The sequence below is a fragment of the Cyprinus carpio genome, chromosome B8 (genome assembly GCF_018340385.1).
Source record: "Cyprinus carpio isolate SPL01 chromosome B8, ASM1834038v1, whole genome shotgun sequence".
Lineage (NCBI taxonomy): Eukaryota > Metazoa > Chordata > Actinopteri > Cypriniformes > Cyprinidae > Cyprinus > Cyprinus carpio.
In genome coordinates this window covers 6986845-7009151 of record NC_056604.1, presented here as the reverse complement: position 1 = coordinate 7009151, position 22307 = coordinate 6986845, and the positions used below count along the sequence as shown (strand labels likewise).

The window sequence follows — 22307 nt, the reverse complement described above, 5'->3', positions numbered from 1 at the left end:
GCAAATGAAACATGCTTTACTTATTTTATTTTTTTAATAAATGCACAGTAAAAATGTTTCATTTTCAGAAAATGCTGATCATCAAACAAAACTGTATATGAGCTGTTTTAGCCTATTTTAGCTATATTTATTTTTAGCTAGGCTATTCGGTTTATGAGGTGTGTAATTTCGAGGTGTGCAATAGCCTACCTAAATGACAAACACACAAATAAATAGCCTTAATAGTTTGAAACTACGACAACCGCATTGCAGGTAACATGGTTGCACATTAAACGTAGCCTAAATGAAACATTTACCCTACTTAAAAGTATTTCAAATAATGCTGTTTGTCTAATGCCGTTGTTAGCTGGCCAAACACGATGCCATGCACAGCTATATCCTATTCTTTCCGTGACGTGTTAATTGAAATAATGACAGAATTAGTGAGTTTTTGCTTACAAGCGAGATATTATTGTAAAACAGAAATTACTTTCCAAAACTTTTAGCTTTCGGCATTTTCTTATAATTAAGATTTTATTACAGAATAAAACATGCTTCTATCAATCATTTTGCTTGTGTCAAGATTGTACCAATAAACGACCATTACAAATGTGAACGAGCGCGCCCCTGTTAGAAACTACAAATCCCATCATCCCTTCTGCGTCAGTGACGTCACTCGCGCGCCAGTGTTCGCGGACGCAGCAGCCATGGCGGACGTTATGAATGTTGGAGTAAATTTAGAAGCGTTTTCTCAAGCGATTAATGCCATCCAGGCTCTTCGATCGAGCGTCACCAGGGTGTTCGATTCTCTTAAAGATGGGATGAAAAATAAGGAGACCCTTGAAGGGCGGGAGAAAGTCTTTATAACTGAATTCCAAGATAACTTACAGTCAGTCAATCGCGACTTAAAGTGAGTTAATTGTCTAAGCATTCAATAACCCTGTGAAATGTTCTAAAGGTAAACATAGTCACTGCCAAAATTCAAGTGTTAGCCTATTGTAGTAAACCATGGTAACATGGTACTACCCACTGCTGTCGGCATTATGACAGATTATGAATTCCCACGTTCATTAATTTTTGATTTTAATGTATTATGGTATGTTTTTCTAAATAATTACTGACATCTTTTTAAATATGGCTCAGTAAATTAAAATATCTTGATTTAAGCTTGGCTTTGGGAACCATAATGAAAAGGATGTAATCATATGTGACATTTGTTTCATTAGTTCATGGGGAGTCGTGGCCTAATGGTTAGAGAGTCGGACTCCCAATCGAAGGGTTGTGAGTTCGAGTCTCGGGCCGGCAGGAATTGTGGGTGGGGGAGTGCATGTACAGGTTCTCTCTCCACCTTCAATACCACGACTTAGGTGCCCTTGAGCAAGGCATCGAACCCCCAACTGCTCCCCGGGCGCCGCAGCATAAAATGGCTGCCCACTGCTCCGGGTGTGTGTTCACAGTGTGTGTGTGTGTTCACTGCTCTGTGTGTGTGCACTTCGGATGGGTTAAATGCAAAGCACTAATTCTCAGTACTTTTCACCACACTCCACCAAATATCAACCCCTTTTCATTATGTATGGCAAAAAACTCTTGTTTCTTGTTTCTGCAGTGAATTGGAGCGTCTCAGTACTTTGGTTGGCAGGCCATCAGAGAGTCACCCCTTACACAACAGTGGCCTGCTCAGTTTAGACCCCGTTCAGGACAAAACACCTCTCTACAGCCAGCTGCTCCAGGCTTACAAATGGTCCAATAAAGTAAGTTGTCAGCATTTTGCTGATTCACCTTGCATTATAGGCTTTATATGTAACACACACAGGAGATTTAAAGGTAATGGAATGAAATTTAAATTACAAATGTTGTAAATGGTCTATTTAGACTTCAACCATATGTCACTCCAGAAATATATTCAATACTGAATGACGGAATAAAGGGTCACCTTGGTGTGGTCCAGGGTTTCACAGTCTTGGACAATGTTAAAATGTTTTGTTCTTTTCCAGGCCTTGAAAAAGGTATTTGTATTTTTCAAAATGTGGGGTTGGCAAAATTTTCTTTTTAATGTATAAGTAAGATGTTTTATTAGGGCTGGATTTATTTGATCAAAATGAAGTAAAAAAAAAAAAAAAAAAAAAAAAAAAACAATAATACTGTGAAATAATAATGAAAATGTCATTTATTCCTCTGATGGCAAAGCTGAATTTTCATTACTCCAATCATCTGTCACATGATCCTTCAGAAATCATTCTAATATGCTGATTTAATGCTCAAGAAACATTTATTATTATTTTCAGTATTATATTTTTGTGTAACCCCTGAGATATATATATATATATATATATATATATATATATATATATATATATATATATATAATGTATATAAAACCAAATACAAGGGTTTATATTATATAATTAAAATATATCTTTGATCAATAGGAAGTTCACAGAAATAACATTTATTTGAAATATAAGTACACTAGTCAACATTTGAAGTGGATCAAAACAATTCATCAAAGTCGTCCTAAAAGCTAAAACCAAAATGTGTTCTTGTCTTAGGACAACTTTGATGAACTTTTGTGATCCACTTCAAATGCTGACTACTGTATCTTGTGTCTTTGCTATTCTTCACTATCGATCGATTTAATGCATCCTTGCCAAATAAAAAATATATTTAAAAAAAAAATACATTCTGAAATGATCGGAAATGTAATGAAAAAGTCATGTAAGTGTTTGAAATTCTCATTGCGGAAACTTTCGGTAAACAAGAGTATTTTGTTTATAGTGGTTACATCTGATATGTGTCAGCTGTAAAGTGTGATTTCTCTTTAATGTTTCATTTACATTGGTCACTGCAAAAAATGCAATAGTAATAACTGGAGTGTCTTGAATATTAAAACATGAAGGACAGAAAGGTTTGTTTGTTTGTTTTTTTTTTCCTTTTTTTTTCTCCTAAATAAAACTGAGTTTAAGTGGTTTTTGACAGTATCAGTGCATGGTTGCCAGTTTGGGAAAATGTAAACATTTAGAAGAAAAGCACTATTTGGGGGATTTAAGTCCTAAACACACAGCAACGTCAAGCATCAAAACTAGTGGAGGCTTGTTATTGATGAAAGACAACGCAAATGTCAAAATTAAATGTTTTCAGGATCAATAACCATAAAATATCACAGAATTTTATGCTTAATGAATCAAGAGGAGCAGAAATCATGATTAAAGTCCTAGTCTTTGGTATGTAAACAGAGATGCATATTGTAGTGTATTTGTGTTCTACACCGTGATATAACCGCTAAGTGAACAGATTAAAAAAGTATATTTTGCGTTCATTGTAAATTGGAGGTGTTGGTCAGAGACTTTTTTTTTGCCTTAATAGACAGTACGGACAATGTCTATATTTAGTATTAAAAGTTACTTCACATCCATTGATGAATTCCAGACGAACATGAATACAAGACTTACATCATCATAGGCGTCAGACTCAGCTGAGACATGGAATTGAATATCATCTTGCGTCTAATAATACTTTAATACTATAATCAAGAGGAAGCAGGTCTACAGTTTGATGTTCTAATTCGCAGCGCATCAATGAGACACATTATAGCTTGTATCTGTGATTCGCTTAAAGCAATGTGAGAAGTTTGAAATGTAAAAAAGCTCGCCAAGTCCGTCTACTTAATTTGACAGAAAATAGAGTTGTGTTTCTTCTTGCCTAGTAAATCTTCTTTTGTTCCTGAAACAGCTGTAAAATGATGTTCTCTTTGGATCAAGGTCCTCGAGTGAATCCTCTCAATAGAACGCGGACCACGTCTTGCCAGAAGAGCACACACTTGAGATTCAATAGATGTGGGTGTTCTCACAGCAGAACCAACATTTGCTCAATATCCATTACGGCTGAGTGCTTTGACTTCTTTTGATCTTGAGTAGGTCTTCTGTCCTAAGTGTTATTGAACAAGATTTGCTATTCTTACTGTAAATGCAATTTCACAGGATGCCTGCTCTGTTCTTGAGGTCTTTGATGCTTCGCCTTTGCAGGTGATGCAGGTAGCATTATGATAGACCAGGAGACACACTCTTTATTTGTTTTATGGAAACACAGCACAAAGCAGTGGTTTGATTCTTAATTTGAGGTTTAAGTAATAGGTTATTAAAGGGTGAAGAGTGTTTTGCAGTTGCTGATCACTTGTTCAGGTGTCCTGTATGAATTGGTGAATGTGTGGCGGGTTTTTGGTGCAGAATAGCTGGGGTTAAAGTGCTCAATCAATAGAAGCTACTCATCAGTTGCTCTCTCCACACTGTTTGCTTAATAGTAGGTGTACACAGGTCAGCTTCTTCGAGCAAAATCAGATCTTTTCAGCATTGCTATTGCACAGAAAAGCTCTTGAAACATCACTGGTAGGTGTTTTTTTTTTTTTTTAAGTCATATTGAATTGAATTGTTTTGAAATGTTTCATGCCTCTTCTTGCCCAAAGGTGCTTTTATTGACACTTTTTAATTCCTTTTTTCCAGTTTAGTGGTTGTGCATCCCTTTCTATGTCACAATGTCTATATTTTTAATGAAATGCACAATTGTAATGGCACAATATTGGTTATTTATTTATTTATGACTTTATTAATAGAACCATATTGGGTATTTATTTATTTATTATGAATTGATATTCGACTAATAGACCTATATATAATATATTATGTATAGCTTATATATATGATGTATAGCCTATATTAACTGAAAAAAACTGAAAAGTAAATTTATTCAACATTTCATATTTTTATCTAAATTTGATGTACTAAAATAAAAATGTAAAAAAAAATATATATTATTTATATTATTGTAACTATACAGACATTTAAAAATAAATAAAATTAGAAATATAAATAACAAAAACACAAAATTACCAAAACATTCACTTAAATTCCAATGAAAACTGAAAAAAAAATTAAAGTACTTATTAAAAATTATAATAGTATCTCAATTATAAAATAACTTTTGCTTTTCCTCCACTTTTTTCAATTCAGTTATGTGCCACTAGTGGTTTAGAAATGACCTGCTTCACCTTTAATGGTTGTGAAAACACTACATTTTAGATTAGATTAAAGTTGACTGATGAATTGCATAATACACCCTAAGAGTATATAGCGCTTCATGCAGTATAGCTTGTTTCAAAGCAGCTTCACAGAAATAAACAGGAAAATAACCGAATCAGTGATGCATACTTCATCAATTGTGAGAGGACTTTAAGTAAATTGTCTTAAATTGTCTAAATCTTAAATTCGGTTTCATGTTGACTTTTGAGGTCAAAACTTTCAGATTTTTTTTAGTTTTGTTTTCCCAGTTTGAAAACCTTAACTAAATATCTGCGTTCTACTGGTCTCATTAGAGTGAGGCGGTACTGCATCAGTACGGTTTGTGAGCTTCTTCTGCCCTCTGGGTGGTAGGCCAGCTGTTTTTCCACACTCTGAGGGTCGGAGCGTTACAGCAGAATTAGGTGTGTGTGGGCAAACACGGGCGTGAGGCCAAACCAAGCCTCTCTGCAGAAGTATTGATGCTTCCGCGCTGTCTGCCCAGACAGCACAACGCCCGCCCCACTATAAACACAATCGATGCGGATGTTTCCTCCATGCAGATTACCCCAGGATTAATGCACTTGCTTCTTTTAGTATGGCTGTTTTTGGCCATTGTCTCCTTCGAGTCGGTTTCTGGTGGCCTGTCAACCTGTGGTGTGGGCATCAGATATCAATTGGTATTTAGGATAAGATGAGTTTTTTTTTTTTTTTATTAATATTATTAATTATGATCATTATGGAACATTTATGGAGTTACACCATGAAGAATCAACAAATTTGCATTATTTTGAAATTAAGAATGGTGAAAACAAACTAAATTATAACTGTGGCACAAAAGAAAATATCTAAAATTGATTTTTCTTTCTTATAATTGGACCTCAGAGAAAAAAAAGTATAATGTCTCCAAATGACCCCAAAACATTCAAGTTGTAGTAAATTATGGTGCAGATTTGTTTGTGTGTGAGTGTGATTTCATCCTGGCATGTTTACAATAATGTACGTTTCACAGTTGCATCTTTTCCAAGGACCAACTTAAAATTTTGCTAATTGGATTTTTAGTGAGTATGTAATCTGTTCAAATTCAGCAGTCTGTTAAAGTTGGTCCAGTTGGATTTGAGAGTGAATAGATCAAGAGTTAATTAAAGGGAAACATGTTTTGCCTTTGGCAAGTAGCTGTCACTCACCCTCATTATGTCCTGATGTGTTTTGTCTCAGGAATCTCAAGGTCCACTTCTTCCTGAGGCCTTAGGTTTTTAGTTTTTAGTAAGTGAGAAGCATTTTACATTAGAAAATGTTAACTACAAAATAATGCAGGGACATTTTGAAACTAAAAACAATGAACCTACTATTTTCAAGATCACTTGACCAGCTTTTGTCACACAGTATCGAACAGCACTGGTATTGCCACAATAGTCTTAAGTTTACATGTATCATAGGATCTTCCTGACTTTGTTGCATTTATGCTTTTTCACTTTTTCAACTTTAGTTAGTCTGTAATGTTGCTGTTTGAGCATAAAAAAGATCTGCAAAGTTACAAAGCTCAAAGTCCAATTCAAAAGGAGATATTTTATTTAACAGAAATCACTTATGCGCAAGCATACTTGGCAATAAAGCTCTTTCTGATTCTGATTCTTAGAGTGGTTAAAATCATCCGGGTTTAAATCACACTCAAATTGATTTGATTTTGACACAATATTTAAACTGAAGCTTGCAGGCAGCTGCGGTAAGAGGCAAGACATTTCCCGACCAGGCGCCGAGTGCTGCCAATCACAGCACACACTGGCCCAGCTAACCAATCACAGCACACACTGGCCCAGCTAACCAATCACAGCACACACTGGCCCAGCTAACCAATCACAGCACATTTCGTAATCCAGAAGACGGGCCTTTATTTGATACAGGAACTATTCGAGCCGTTCATGTCAGACTGGGGAGAGAGGTGTTGTAATAATGTAAAATATGTGAAAAATAATGTTTTTTTCGAACAACCTAATATGAGAGCCTGTTCTAGTACACCCCCAAAACAAAATCAAGACCTTTTAAAAGAGCATAATAGGACCCCTTTAAAGTCTTTTTTTTAAGATGGTTTAATGACTGTTTAATTGTATTTGAGACATGGTTGTGCTCTGTCAGTACAACAGAGGTGTCAGGGTGCACAGAGAGACAGTTAAGACATCAAACTGTTATTCTGTCATATAAATACTAGAGCTCCCCTAGTGCCAGCAGACCCAGGGCTGCCAGGAGCACATGAATTATGTGACATTCCAGACTTTTTTGCAGAAATGTTTCATGATTTTAATCTCTGTTTGCTCAGAGAGTTTGTTTTTATGTCTCAGGGTAACTTGGGTAAATATATGATTAACTTGGGTAGAGTGAAAATACATCCGTTCTGTAATCTGAAATAAAATTCTTTCTTCATAGAATAGAAGATTAAAGAAACATTAAACACAATTAAATTACATTTATTTACTTACCTTCATGACGTTTCAATCCCATATTATTATGTTAAAGACAAAAAAGAAGCATAAACATTGTCCATATCACTTGATATCAAATGGTGTATGGAATCATGTGAACTATTTTTTTATGGTGTTAGTTATTTACATTTTTAAAATAATATTTTTAGTTATTCATTCGAGTATTCAAGTATAAATTGTCAGTGTCTTTTGATTTTATAGCAAAGAACAGCTTGGGCAGTGCATGTTTTGTAATGACATCAGGAAAAGTAAATTATACTAGTTTTATGTTTTGGTTGAACTATATCTTAATTTATTTATTTATTTATTTTTCAACAATTCCTAGTCTAATTGCTAATCTTCTAAATGCAACTATGATGAAATGAAAATATTCAGTTATAAACATCAACATTATTTTCAGCTTTGAATGTGTACATTTGACTTGACAATGATGAGCCTTTTGCTAATCAATAAATGAGTGTTTTTAATATATTTTTATTGTGGTTCATTTTATTAATAGAAACTTGTCATAGTAATCATATATTTATATTATAAATTGTGTTTATAGGTGCAAGTATGGTGATTTATGCTTATTTAGGTCTATTTTGTTTATTTATTAAAATTATTTTGTGTGTATGTTGTGGATTTGTGCTTTATGTGAGTGGTCTGGCATGGAAATTTATCTTTTATATATATACTGTAAAATACATAAAAATGTATAATAATTCACTGTAATCAAGTTCAAGTGAGAAGGGAAATTTGGTTATTGCGTTGGTTATTTTTGGTCTCTGTCCACCATATTTTTACACTATTTACTGCATTACAAGTAACAGTATGCAAATGCACTTCCCATTTAATGAAGCCAAAGCCTCAGGAAGGAGGAGACCTTGAGATTTCTGGAGCCAAACACATCAGGCAGTAAGCGATGGTGAGTGACAGCTAGTAACCAAGGGCCAAACATGTTTCCCTTTAATTGTCTTTCGTCTAACATGTAAGCATGCATCATAAGTGCGTATGACTGTGATTGAAAGAAACTCTGTGAGTAAAATGACTTTCACAAGGTCACTTTGCCAGCGGCGCTCTGATATTCTTCTTCTTAAGTGACTGGCTTGCACACCTGGACAACTAATGAGATCAAAAGATTAAGAAGCAGAAATTAGCCCCACTTGTGTGAAATTGCTAAGGTTGTAATTTGCTTATGAATTAAAGAAAAATCTGTTCTTTGGACATGGACTTTACAATGAACCTTTACATAAGCAGTCTCTTAATTCAGACAGATTGGCTCTAATCTCAAAGAAATTCTACATTTGACATCTACATTCTAAAACATGTAGGGAATTCAAATCATATTCATACAGTTGAGCCAGCTCAGAAAGCGCTAAGACTCCTGATGAGCTATGGGAACAGTGCAGATGTATTTTATATTTTATTTCATTCCTGCAATATTATTATCCACTAGAGCAGTCATGATACCAACTTTTCAGTAACTCATGCCAGTACCAGTACAATTTAATGTTTTGCATTACCTGTTTATTTACGGATTTATTTAGTTAGTTACTATGCACAGTTAACCAAAAATAAATATATGAAATAATTAATCACACTTTAATTTAAAAATTATAAGGAATAGTTCAGTCAAAAATAAAAATTTTCATTTTCTCACCTTTGTTTTGTTCCAGACCTGCATGATTTTCTTTTTCCAGTGAAACACAATATTTTAAACAATTTTTGTTAATACCAGTAGAATCTTATGTTTTTTTATTACCATGTTTTTACACAGGGAATGAATGAATGAATTAATAAACAAACAAACTACCCTTTATTTAAAAATGTAATAGGATAGTTCAGCCACAAATAAAAATTGTCATCATTTACTCACCTTTATGTTGTTCCAAACCTGCACGATTTTCTTTTTTCTTTTGAACAATGTTTCTTTAATACAACAAAAGTCAGTAGGGCCCAATGTGACATTCGACAGATCCATTGTTGTTAGGCATCAGTGAAGTCACACTTGGAATAATCTTTTGAGAGCTACAGTGGAGGAAACAATTAAAACAAAAAACAAAAAAAACATTATTTTAATAATCACGTCCATCTATACTTCAGAATTTCATAGAGACGGCTGCACTATAGCTGCTGGGTCTTCGCCTGTTTTTGCAGATAGATGTACGATTTTGTTCACTTCTTGTAAATTCTAACCTCTTCGCTGTACAACAGTTGAGAACAGTAGAGTTGCCACTATAGGTGTCTAACAGCTATATCATAAGTCAGTCCCTTGTGTCAGAGTTTATATTATGGATATTTCTATATAAGCCTACAATTTTTTTTTGCCCTCAAACTAATCAAAAGAATGCTGTGAATTTTGCAGAGGCTCGTGGCTTTTCACATCGTACTGAACCGTGCAGCTGGTTAGGCGCTTTAATCATGTCTTGAACGAAGCTGTCAGAAGAAACAAATGGCAGGCCTCAAACCCAGAGCCCACAATAAGATCAGAGAGCAGCGGACTTGCCATCACAACATGTTTCAGCCCTGCAGTTAATGATGGAGCATGTGTCTGCCAATTGCCATGCCATGGAGGACTAATAGCCTGGTCAGTCTTAAAGATCAGCGTGGCGCGAAGGGACGAAAAAGGGTGGAAAAGAACGAGAAACAACTAAGAGGGGCTGGGAAAAAAAACAGCGACCTTTTGAAAATGCACTGCTCTGAGAAAAATGTTTGATGTGGTAACTTTAGCCAGCTTGGATTCCTTATTAGTTCTAAGACAAGGGAGTGTAAAGTTGAACGAACAGTGGTCTCTGCTCGCCTCGGCCTGCTAATTCCTCATTAAAAGAGCAAGGGACAAGCGAGAACCTTTGATATGTATATTTTTTTTTTTTACAGTGCTTGCTATTCATATGAGTGAATGTTCATTTAAATTGTTTGTTTAGAAGGATGTGGGGACGATGTCTATCTGTAAAGTTTTTGGTTGATGTTAAAATTGGATGAACGTAGATGATAATGGTACTTCTTTATAGGGTTTAACCTAATTGCTATCACTGCTTGTTTCTTAGTTTGTAAATGGTAATTTAGAAATATTTTCTTCATTTTCTAAACCTTCCAAGCATTTAATATGAATTGATACATGAAATGGAAAAATGTCCTTCGGCGCATAGAAGTGTTTTTTAAAATCTAGCTTCGACAATTTTTTTAGGACTGCATGACAAATTTTGGCACAATATTTAATGCGCATCTCGTCAGTAAAGCCTGTGTCCTGGCATTTTATCCTACCCATCAGATTTTACTACCATTGTTTACTGCTCATACGCACAGCAATATTGCGTCCGTTTTCTCAGGCTAAACAACAATATTTTATGTATTTGCATCACTGTAAGGGTAGGTTTAGGGTTGGGGTAGGAATAGACTTTAATAAAACACAATCTAATAGGTAGAAAATATATATTTATTGTTGGTTTCCTGTAAATGTATCCCTTCTGGCTTCAACCGCGAATATAACACATAATTACTGTATTTGCATTACTCTAAGGGTCGGTTTAGGGTTATGGTATGTGTAGATGTTAATAAACCATAATTTTATCGATAGCATTTTTCGTTGTCGAATTGTACTACCCACATTTTAATGGGAGGGAGGAAAATCTGACAGCGTAGGATAAATCGACAGAACACCGGTTCTGTAATCAGCGGTAAATCTCTACACGTGTGTGCTTTCACGTGGAGCAGCATTTACTACACAGAGCCGTGATCGTGGTTTTGCGCAGCTTGTCAGTGAACAACGGTTCTGTGTAGTAAATGCTGCTCCACGTGAAAGCACACACGTGTAGAGATTTACCGCTGATAACAGAACCGGCTTTGCTGACGAGATGCACATTACATTTTGTGCAATATTTATCGTGCATCCCTAATTTTTCTGCAATCGATTGCATGGTGTCTAAGATTTTTTTTTTCTAACTGTTAAATTCGAACTGTTAATAGTTTTCACACCTGCATTGCATCACAAAAAGGGCCAAAAACATTATATATCATTTGTAAATATAGTCTATATTATTTGACTTGTGTGCATCTAGAGTCATATGATTGCTTTGTGTAATAGTTTCACATCTCAATCGAACTGACAATTTTGTTCTTATTTTACAAATAAAGTTTTGTTGTCAGTGACCTCAGACTTGAAAAGTGTGCTTTTGGCGTCTTTTGAAACTGAACATGGCCATGAATGAGATTTCAGGATTATTACTGAATGACAAATTAACAGAAGTTTGGTCTTTTCCTCACATTGAGCTGTCATTTGACTTCAGAAGTCCTCTGAACTACATTTATGGTAGTTCCATAAAAAACAACAGCGGCATATAGCAGGCATAATTTTATGTTTGGGTGAACTGTTCCTTTAAAACTGTTTTGATATCACATGTCTCTCTTTCCTTATTCAATCACTGCCTGTAGAAACTTGTTTAAATCCAAATGGGTTTCCTGCATGGAATATGTCTGATCTCATTTGCGTTACTCATAACCCTGATTTATGAGAACCAGGCATAGAAAGTACCCTAGACCTTGTGATCCCTGGCTGATATTTAAAAATTAATTAACCCCCTGACTGCAGCATAGCTGTCTCTTCCTCTTTCCCTCTTCCACCTTCCCAGTCTTGAGGTGTCTGTTTTCTATCTCTCATTGCATGGGGATTAATGTCTTAATTATCGCTTGACTAAATATTTTCAATGAGACCGTAGATTATGCATATGGATGTAGCAGCCTCTATGTAATATTTTCAGCTGCTGCTGTCTCTTGATTATTCATTCTCTGAGTTTATTCAAGATACATATGAGATGTTCTTATTAGATGCAGTGCTATAGGTTGCATATACATTAAATTGCATATTTAATTGCACTCTCTAAAGATCTAATTTGGCATTTAGCAAACATTTTTTTCCTAAGAAAACAGAGTTTGTGAAGGGACAATTTCCCATGAGCAATATTAGCTGACATGCCTCTAAATGTTTCGAAATGACACAATTTTTGCCTTCACAACTGGACATAGCTTTTAGAAACTTGATTATAAATTAAATATTTTTGGTAGACGTAAAATATGATGATAATTTCTACACCCTCTACATTCTCCCAGGAGTCTACCTCTCAAATGTAGTAGAACTGAGTTGAACAAATTTAGGTGATTTTCCCCTCAAGGCTATGTAAAGTTATGGTGGGATTTTAGATAAAGACGCACTCATACAAACAGTCATTTCATCATTTTTCAGTGCAGAGTTACAAGCAGCGAATGATCAAAGAGAGCTGTTTTAACTTGCACAAAATACGTTACATACATTTTCTTTCCCCTCCCCCCCCAACCAAGCTTCTTTGAATAGATATTGGATTTGATGGGCATGTGCGATTAGTTGCATGGAATAATGCAGGGGTGTTTGCTTGCATAAGTACTAGTCCTCTAGGTCTGCTTATAGTATTAAACGCAAAAGCATCAGGAATGAGATGCACTGCAGTCGGAGTGTTGCAGAGATCTGGAAGATGGTGGTGGATGCCCTGTTCTTATTAAAAACATTTTTTTTTAAAGGTCTTATAAATGTTCCTGGGAACCCTGTGTGACATAACACTTTACTTAAAGCATATACATATAGTATGCATCATAATTCCTTCACAGTATAGTATATGTTGTCGTGATTTACTGTATGCATTGATATGTCCCCATTTAAGGCTTCACCTTTTAATAGATTAATATATTGAAGCACATGATCAGTATATTGCTTGCACTATGCTTATATATATATATATATACACACACACACACACACACACACACACCTTGAGGTAAAGAGTTTCCTTGGAATGCTTTTGTGTGTTTTTGAACTGTCTTATTTAAAACGGAATGTGTAACATCTTGGATTGGATTATAGCATGATAATGTGGTATAGCACGATGCAATGGTTCTTCTGTGCTTCTGTGATTGTGTCTGCTTCCAGTGAACGAGGCTGTCTTGTTTTGTTCCTTTTGATGGTGACGTGTCCTGTGCATTCTCTCACAAGTCAGATTCTGACCCCGCGCTTTAATCTTCAGCTGCCCCAATGAGAGGACACTCTCAGCTGCCTTACAGCATTCTGGGTAATGCCCATCTTGTCCTCTGAGTCTCTCTCTCTCTCTCGTACTCATTCTCCGCTATCCTCCACATCTTTTGTCCTTTGCCTCATTGTTTTTTCACTCTCCCTTATTCCTTGTGAACAAGGCTTCATCTTGTAGATGTTGCTTTTGGTTCCTCTAACTGACAGAAATACATACTGTAGGAAATAATGGGCAGCACACTTTAAAAAATAGTAATCTTTTTTCAGTATCTTAATGTTTTTCAGCCTTTTGACAATAGTCAGTGTATATCTTGATATATACTCACAATTAACATGAAGCAACCCATGTTACTTCTGAAATATTTCTGAGTAAGACAGGATATTCGTCAAGAAAAGTTTAGGATGAGACTATTTAATCAACCAGGTGATTATTAATTGAGTGTTTCATAAAAGAATTGATGCAGGCGATATTTTAATAGAAAATCATGATGAGTATTTATTGGAATACTTATTATTATTATTATTATTATTATTATTATGTTTTTATAATTCATTGTAAAGGGTTATTAAAGTGGAGGCCAATAATGCAGTATAATTATTCATAATGTGCATTGTTATACATTAGGCTACATTTTAGCCAAAATGAATTAGTGCTCAATTTTTATACTATTATTAATTAATTGAATTGAGTGTTTTTTTTATTTCATATTGATTTTCATTTTAATTAAAAAAATGCATACAAGTAATTGATATTATATTCATTAGAACTGACAGTTTGATTTGCACATAATTGAATTGAACTTACAAACTCCCGTTCCAGCAGTCTTTTCACAAATATATTAAACATTCAGTATGTTGCCCAGTCATGTCATAATGAAGAATTTTTTTAATTATCCATGAATTTCCAAACTACACAATTACCAGGGGCCAGTATTTAAACCAGTGGTGATTGATGTGGATGTTTTTAATGCACCAAATCTCTCAAGCCACTTGACATTCAAAGGCGCCTGAGCCATCTTGACAGCATCTTCTATTTGTGTGTTGTTTTTTTTCTTACCTTGTTATGTAGGCTTTTTATTTATTAGCAAGGGCTTTTTATACAGCTGGAGCCCAGCTTCCCACCGTACGTGCTACGCTCGTACAAGATCTGGCCCTTACCAAGTCGGCTCATTAGCTACGAAAAGGAGATTCAGTTAATTAAAATAATTCCCCGTTAACACAGCTGCTTTGGTCGAGCCAAATTAAACAGGGGGAGTGCTGCGCCGTCTGCTTCTCACTCAGCAAACGTCGCTCCGCTTCCTCGGAACATGGCTAATTAGCTCAATAGGAGGAATATTTTAATAGCAATTAATGAGGCACGGGCCTATGCAAGCTCTAATTTAAGAGCCAGGTTTGTATGGGGGTGCATGCTGATGAATTCTGAAGCCTGATGAGATCACTTTTGTCACCGCTTGTGTTCCGATTGTCCTCGCTCACTACCGGCGTGTTGCTCGCAGACTATTGATTTTCTTGAGATCTCCCAGCAAGCTGACTGCTGTGTTGGAGAAGATACTTTGAAGTTGCAGTTTGTCAAGCAATAAGTCACTCATTTATAAAACTATTTGGTTAACTATCAAGTTAGCTAGTACTGAAGTTCTCCTTGGCTGAGTTTCTCAAAAGCATTGTAAGCCTAAGTATCCTGTAGAACCATTGGCCCCAATGGAAAGCAATTTCCCAATGTTTAACTGCCCAAATGTTGGTTAAGCATGCAGGATGATGTCAGGTCCAGAGTTCTGTCACGTCCATTAACATCTGTCCTGACGTGAGTGACAGAGAGCTACACCTGAGCATTCTGGATAGCCGTCACCTTTCACATGGTTTCATCACATGAGCAGAAGAGCTATTGACAGGCTTCTGCGATACTGCGACTTCAAAGCCAAAGATATTTCATGCTCAACATAGTAAGACAGGAGGCGAGGGGGAGGAGGTGGGCAGGAGACGAGGAGGAACACAAGGAAAATGTGATGGAGTACTATATGCAAGCAACTGTGCTTTCTCCCAGAAGAGCAGATTGTTGACAAGATTGGAACTGTGTTTTGGGTAAACAATTCATAAAAGCCCAATTAGGCTGTGATGATTTCGTTTATTTTGCTGTCCTTTGTAAGCTGCTGTAAGGAAATTTTTAGCTCAGATTTTCAGAGGGAATCGAATCTGAAGATTCAAAATCAACCGGTTTAGAACTGATTCCAGAGTTGATAGTTTACACTTCATCAACTTTTCGTCCAGCGTCTAGTAGAATTAGTGTATTTTACCAATTCTGTTTGTTATACTCTGTGGCCATCGACAATAATACAAGATATCTGTGGTATCTGATCTCATCATCATCCAGTCTGTCTGGAATGACATGAAGAAACAGAACAAACTGAGACAGACTAAGTCCAGAAGAACTGTGGCAACGTCTCCAAGATACTCCAATAATCATGATCAGGAGATCAGTAATTTTACAGCCGTAGTACCTGAACATGTGTTTTTCTTTCTGTAGTTACAGTACCATGCAGGTCTGGCCTCCAGTCTTCTAAACCAACAGTCACTCAAACGCTCAGCTAATCAGATGGGAACATCTGCCAAAAGAAGACCCAAAGTCCAGCCCAGCACCCTCGCCCTTCCAACACAGTGAGTATGGGGTCATATTTTTAACAGTCTCTTAACCAGAATCAAAGCTCCCTATATAATTTTTTACCTGCAAAACCAGTTTAGTTGTTGTTAACTTTGTCTAGTAAATGTACCACATATGGACTTGATTTTCATGCACAACATAGATGTAGGATTGAAAAAAGCACAACACAAGGCCTACATTCATGTAAAATGAAGTCACCAGCATCTGCTTGTCCATAGACCCATCGGCAGCAGGTCAGAGGTGACCATTGAGTTTCTTCCTCTCTATTGGTTCATCTGATTACAGTGGCAGAGTAGAATAGCTCATTGTTTCTGTGGTGTCACCGGGGTCTTAGACCATACGCTTTAATAATAAAGCACTGAGAGTGAGATTCAGTGAACAGAGAGGAGAAGAGAGCATGGACTCTGGAGGGAAGATGAAAGACGGATGGAGAATGAACAGAAAATAAGTATGAAGGACTGATAGAAAAGACGAGAGCGGAACCCAGGTGGGCTGTGTCCCTCTGAAAAGCCCACTTGATGGGTTACCACTCCTGTTTCTCCTTGCAAATGTGCTTTTTTAATCTGATTCTGTTTATTTTCTTTCCAAGGTCCTTCAAAGTGATTGTTCATTTATTTCAAGTTGTAGTGTTCTCTCCTTTGCTCTGATGTCTGTCTGGGTGCTCGTGGCACAATGTGCTGTCCGATGCTGAAGGACGAGGAGAAGGAACAGTCCTTTGCAATGTGTAACATACTATCTTCTGTGTACAAAATTGCTCTCTGTTCCCTATATAGTGTTGTCTAAACATTACATAACATCAAAATTATATTCGCTTTACAGTTATCTTTTTGAACCCAGATGCAACCAGTCTACATACACGAACACTGTTTTGCCAAGTTTTCCAAGCTCCTGAAGTCATCAAAAATGCAGAAATGAGGGTACATTTTATTAGTTAACTTAATATATTATTAGTTAACTCAATGCCAAGTGTTTTATCTTTCTTGATTAATCAAATACAATAACTTTATTTTATCTGGGAGGATTGTAGACAGAGGAAATTAAAATATGGTGAATGATTCACCAATACTCATTATTCAACTGAAGAAGACATATAATCAATAAAATTGAGAAACAGTTTTAGAGATTTTGGTCTTTCCAAAACTTTACACTACTGTTCAGAAGTTTGAATTCTATTAGATTTTTTATGTTTTTAAACATTCTCAATGCTCAATAAGACTGTATTTATTTGATTAAAAATACAGTAAAAACAGTAATATTGTGAAATATTTTTGCAGTTAAAAAGAAATTATTTCTATGTGAATATATGTTAAAATGTTATTTATTCCTGTGACGGCAAAGCTGAATTTTCAGGAGCCAGTAATCTTCTTTCCAGTTTCACATGATCCTTCAGACATCATTCTAATATATTATTATTGTCAAAGTTGAAACTAAATTAATTGCTAAATAAATTTAGGTGAAAATTGTGATAGTTTTTGTAACATTGTACTGTAAATGTCTTTTGACACTGTTGATCAGTTGAATGCATCTTTGCTGAATAAAAATGTTAATTTCTTAAATGTGACCCTCTTTGTGAAAGCCATGCTAAAGTCTAAAAATCTAATTATGCGGTAACAAGCATAAAATTTTGATTCAACCATTAATTTCACTATGATTTCAATATTTGACATGTCTTAGTCAATATTAAAGATATCAAGGTTGCATTTGCACAGAATGTTCTATACCTTATGAAGTATGATTTTATGTAGAAAACAGTAAATTACCAAAAAATGACTTTAGCTGGGTTTTCACAGCTAGGGTAACAAATAAATAAATTACCAAACTCTTGAACAGTAATGTAAATATGAGTTGTTCTTGACTGGAAATAGCTGCCCAGGGGCATCACCAAATTGACCTCCAAGTGGACTGAATTGTTTTTAAAAAGGAACTTTTAGTTCACTCTTATCCTAGCTAAATCCACCATGTGGAGTTCACATATAGACCTTTCACGATAATGACTTTTTGTTGTACAATATGTTGCCCCAGAAATAATTGCGATAAGCAATATTATTGTAATTTTAAAGACCATTTTATGCCACTAAATATATAATCATAATGTAACAGCATAATAATGCAAGAAGGCCTACACACTTCCAAATTACAACAAACATTTAATTTTTAAGAATATTTAGATCATGGAAATTAAGTATCACGATATTAGATACCTTAAAAAACTTGAATAAATAGTAAATAAACATTTTCTAACAAAAAGTGCAAAGTAACAAAAAAAAAAGAAAAGAAAAATGCACAAAGAACTTGTATGGAGATGTTTCCCATCTACAGATTTTCCCCTGACCTTCTTTTCCTTGTAAATTAAAGGTGCACACTATTGCTGAAAAACACAATTACTACTTAGCAGTCAGATGTCTGTATGCACAAAGGCACTGATTCCTAAACGGCCATATCTGCAGATGAAACTTTTTTTTCGTAGAAGCAGTTTTTTAATTTGAACTAGCACCTTGTTATGTACGAGAAGCTGCAAAAGACACGGGTGCAAGTGAAATGTAAAAAAACATGGTGACATTAATAGAATTAAATATAATGGGCGATATTTTGCGTCATGCAAAAATGATTGTGGTCATGTTTATATGTTGCATGATAAGTCGATATATTGATTATTGATTATTGGCCTACCTATATAGTATATACCCATTAACCTGCAGTTTCAATCCACCTTTTTCTTGCTGTAAAAATGGGCGTGGCCATTTGTAAATTTTATGGGTCTAGCTTCCGGTTTCATCCTTGTCCAGCTGTTTTTAGGTGTACAAAACTAATTGCTGTGTTTCACCATATTATTGTAATGTATTATCTTAATTATGAACTCGCTGGTTTATCGTGCAAACAGTTTTACCGTTTGCTGCATGTTGTTATTCTCGTTATTTACCTGTAGTGGCTTATGAACTGGAATTCTCGCCCATACTGTAGGCTTACTTCCGCACTGAATGTAATGTCTGTGCATGAAAAGGCTTCTCCAAATGTCAGAACTGCAAGTGTTAATGCCACTTTTCCAGTTTTTTGTTACAGCAGGTTGCTCAGGTCACAAGCAGCTTCTCGAAAGACTGAATTTGATGGATTCTTTTTCATCCATCCACACAAAAAACATTAGCAGTACACTAAAGTGAGGTGCTCATGATAAATCTGCTTTTAGGTGACTGAAAGTGGCCTGAAGCTGACTGGCCCATCAGTCTACAATGCACTGTGTATCTTTAATAGCACCGTGCTGTTTTTCGGATGGGAGAGGATGTTGAACGGAGCAAGGTGAACAAACGTCAATGTCCTGATGAATTTGCCGTTTCTAAAAGGAGCGGCGCATGAATTATGCAGCACAACCTTCATGCGCATTTGCTTTTATGTTACTTTTTTTATGTGCCGGCGTTCTGATCGCATTCCCATCCAACATTGCTGCTTGCTTAAATGAGTGGACCGACAGTAGAAAGTAAGGCTGTCCCAGAACCAAAAGTTTCTAAATGCATTTTAATAGATGTTTACTGTGTAAATAAATGATAATATGATAAATTATTACAGTTGTAACTGGCCTAGATTGGGTGCGTTAAATAATTTGCAAGCAAAGTGATGGCCAGCTGTAGTGATTGAACATTTATAAATGATGATAAAAATAAAATGAGTAGAGGCCTAAAGAACCTTCATAATAACCAAATCAACAAATCAGAGGCTTTGCTGATTCATTTATTCTATCAGTCTGTTATAATCATTCATACTGCCTTTAATGAACCAGCAGGAGTTGCTACAAAAAAGATTTGTTTTAAAATCACGGCTTGTTAAACTAGCCTGATAATTGAGGCCCAGAGGAGAGTCTGAATGATAGCTGGTCCCATCCTGTGCATTCATCGCAATATTAATCCTCTAAACAGAATTACACAGCATTTACTCATATAATCTGGCTCAAAGGGATCGTGTCTGCACTTGAACACACTCCCACCAGCTGAGCAGGCAGCAGTTATATGATTTGATAAATACCTTGTAGTACTTTATGTAATCTATTCATTTTGAGAACTGTTTGAATTTCTAGATGAATAAGGTAATGAAACGGCTAATCAGTAAGAGATTTACTGCATCACTCCGCTCAGCTCAAGGTGACCTTTATTTTCACCAGTCAGGGCTTTCTGTTGCTTTTGAATCCTCAGGATAGGAGACTGCCACCCTCCTAGGATCAATGCAGAGTGCTGTTGTCATTTTAGTGCCTCCTGCTCCCATCGGCCAGACAGGCAAAGCCACAGTTACTGAACCGAGACTAATTCACCAATCCACCCTCATGAGACCTGCAGATTTACTTTACATGTTACTATAATTAACAGCAGCTACAACCTGTGCCTGTCATACTCTGTCTCCATCCCTCCGATTTGCACATAGCATAGATTTCTAGTTTATTATAAATCAGTTAATTTCAGAGCACCTAAGTCTGGATTACATCCGTTTAAAATGTACATTTGTGAATGCTTTGTTGTAAAAGTGTTTAAAACTGTGCCAGTCTGAGGAGATGGGCTTCCCCAGGTGAGCTATTCTTTGCAAAGATGCTTTTGAATTCTAATTAAGATTGTAGTGAAGAGGTGGCATTATTAATTTTACTCATTCATTTTAGTCTTACATATACTTATGTAAACATAAAGTAACGTTCTGGGTCGTGTGCAGTTCAGAATTTATTTAAGAATGACTTCAAATTTCTTTCTAGTTCCTGAGTTTTAATTGAGTTTGAATGCAAGGAAATAGAATTGCAGTGAATTCAAATTCAAAAAATTAATCTGACTAATTTTAGTTGGAAAAGCAAAGTTTGCCAAGACAAACTTTGAATGTTTTTTAAAGCTTTGGAAAAAAGTTTAAAAAGCATTGAAGTTTGAGGGTTTATAGGATAGATAGATGGATGGGTAGAATTCTTTTTTTTTTTTTTTGGATGGATGGATGGATGGATGGATGGATTGATAAATCATTATCATTAGCTGTTTCAGCACATAAATGTTTTACCAAATAAAAAGGACAGTACTTTTAGAGTTCATCCCACTATTTGATGTGAGCACACGTATTGGGACAGATGAATTTACGCCGGATGTAAAAGATTAAAAGCTATTATTTAGTTTGATTCATTGTGTGCAATCAGAGCAGTGAGTCTGCAACCCATATAGACATCAGCAGACTCTTAGTCTCATCCTTTGAAATGCTTTTCCCCAGCCTTTAATGCAGCCAATTCCAACTGTTGCTTGTTTTGAGGAGTTTCTGCCTGTAGTCTTCTCTTCAGCTGGTGAAATTCACGTTCAATCAGATTTAAATCTGGAGATTGACTTGGGCAAACTGAGAGTTTACATTTTTTTGCTCTGATAAACTTCTTGACTGAACTGGCAGGGTGCTTTGGGTCATTGTCCTGATGCAATATGAAGCGCTTCCCAATAAATCTGGTGGCATTTTCTTGAACATTTGTAGCCAAGATGGTTTTGTACCCTTCCAAAGTAATTCTGCTACTGTCATCATAAATTAAGTCATCATTAAAGTTGAGAGGGCCTGCTCCAGAGACAGCTTTGCATGCCCATGCCATGACATCACCATGCTTTACAGATGAGGCTCTATGCCTTAGGATCATTTGCAGTTCTCTTTTCGCAACACTTTTGCTTTTCCGGTTAATCTTTGTCTCAACTGTTCCAAGACTCTACTGGCTTTTGCAAACTCCGATCTTGCCTTTCTATTTTTGGTGCTGGTCAGAGGTTTGCATCTTGCCGTGTAGCTTCTTTAATTCTGCGTGAAAGTCTCCTGCAGACAGTAGATTGTCAGAACATCACCCCAGCTTTCTGGAGGTTGTTGGTGATTTTACAGACACGTACTTTAGGGTTTATTTTCATAGCTTTTATGATGTGTCTGTCATCAACTACTGTTGTTTGTATCAGCCGATCAGGTTGTTCTTGGTTGCTGATGTCGCCGGTGGTCTCCAAACTCTTGATTTCTCCATGTCCTTTGTTTTTGCTGTACCTCTAATTGACTTCCTCTTTTCTTTTAACATCCAAATTGCTTGCTTTTCTCTCAAAGTCAGCTCCCTCGTCTTCATCCTGGTTTGTGTCATCATTGAATGC

General features: G+C 35.9%; 1 protein-coding gene across 1 annotated transcript in view; it reads left to right on the top strand.

Annotated features, from left to right (window-relative positions):
- The first annotated feature begins 638 nt into the window (after positions 1–638).
- LOC109079878 (mediator of RNA polymerase II transcription subunit 27) overlaps positions 639–22307 on the top strand; it is a 53509-nt gene continuing 31840 nt past the window's right edge. Inside the window, exons 1-3 of the mRNA XM_019094983.2 lie at positions 639–889; positions 1586–1730; positions 16063–16193. Coding sequence (XP_018950528.1) covers positions 687–889; positions 1586–1730; positions 16063–16193 — 479 coding nt within the window. The 5' untranslated portion in view covers positions 639–686. The remainder of the gene's footprint in view (positions 890–1585; positions 1731–16062; positions 16194–22307) is intronic.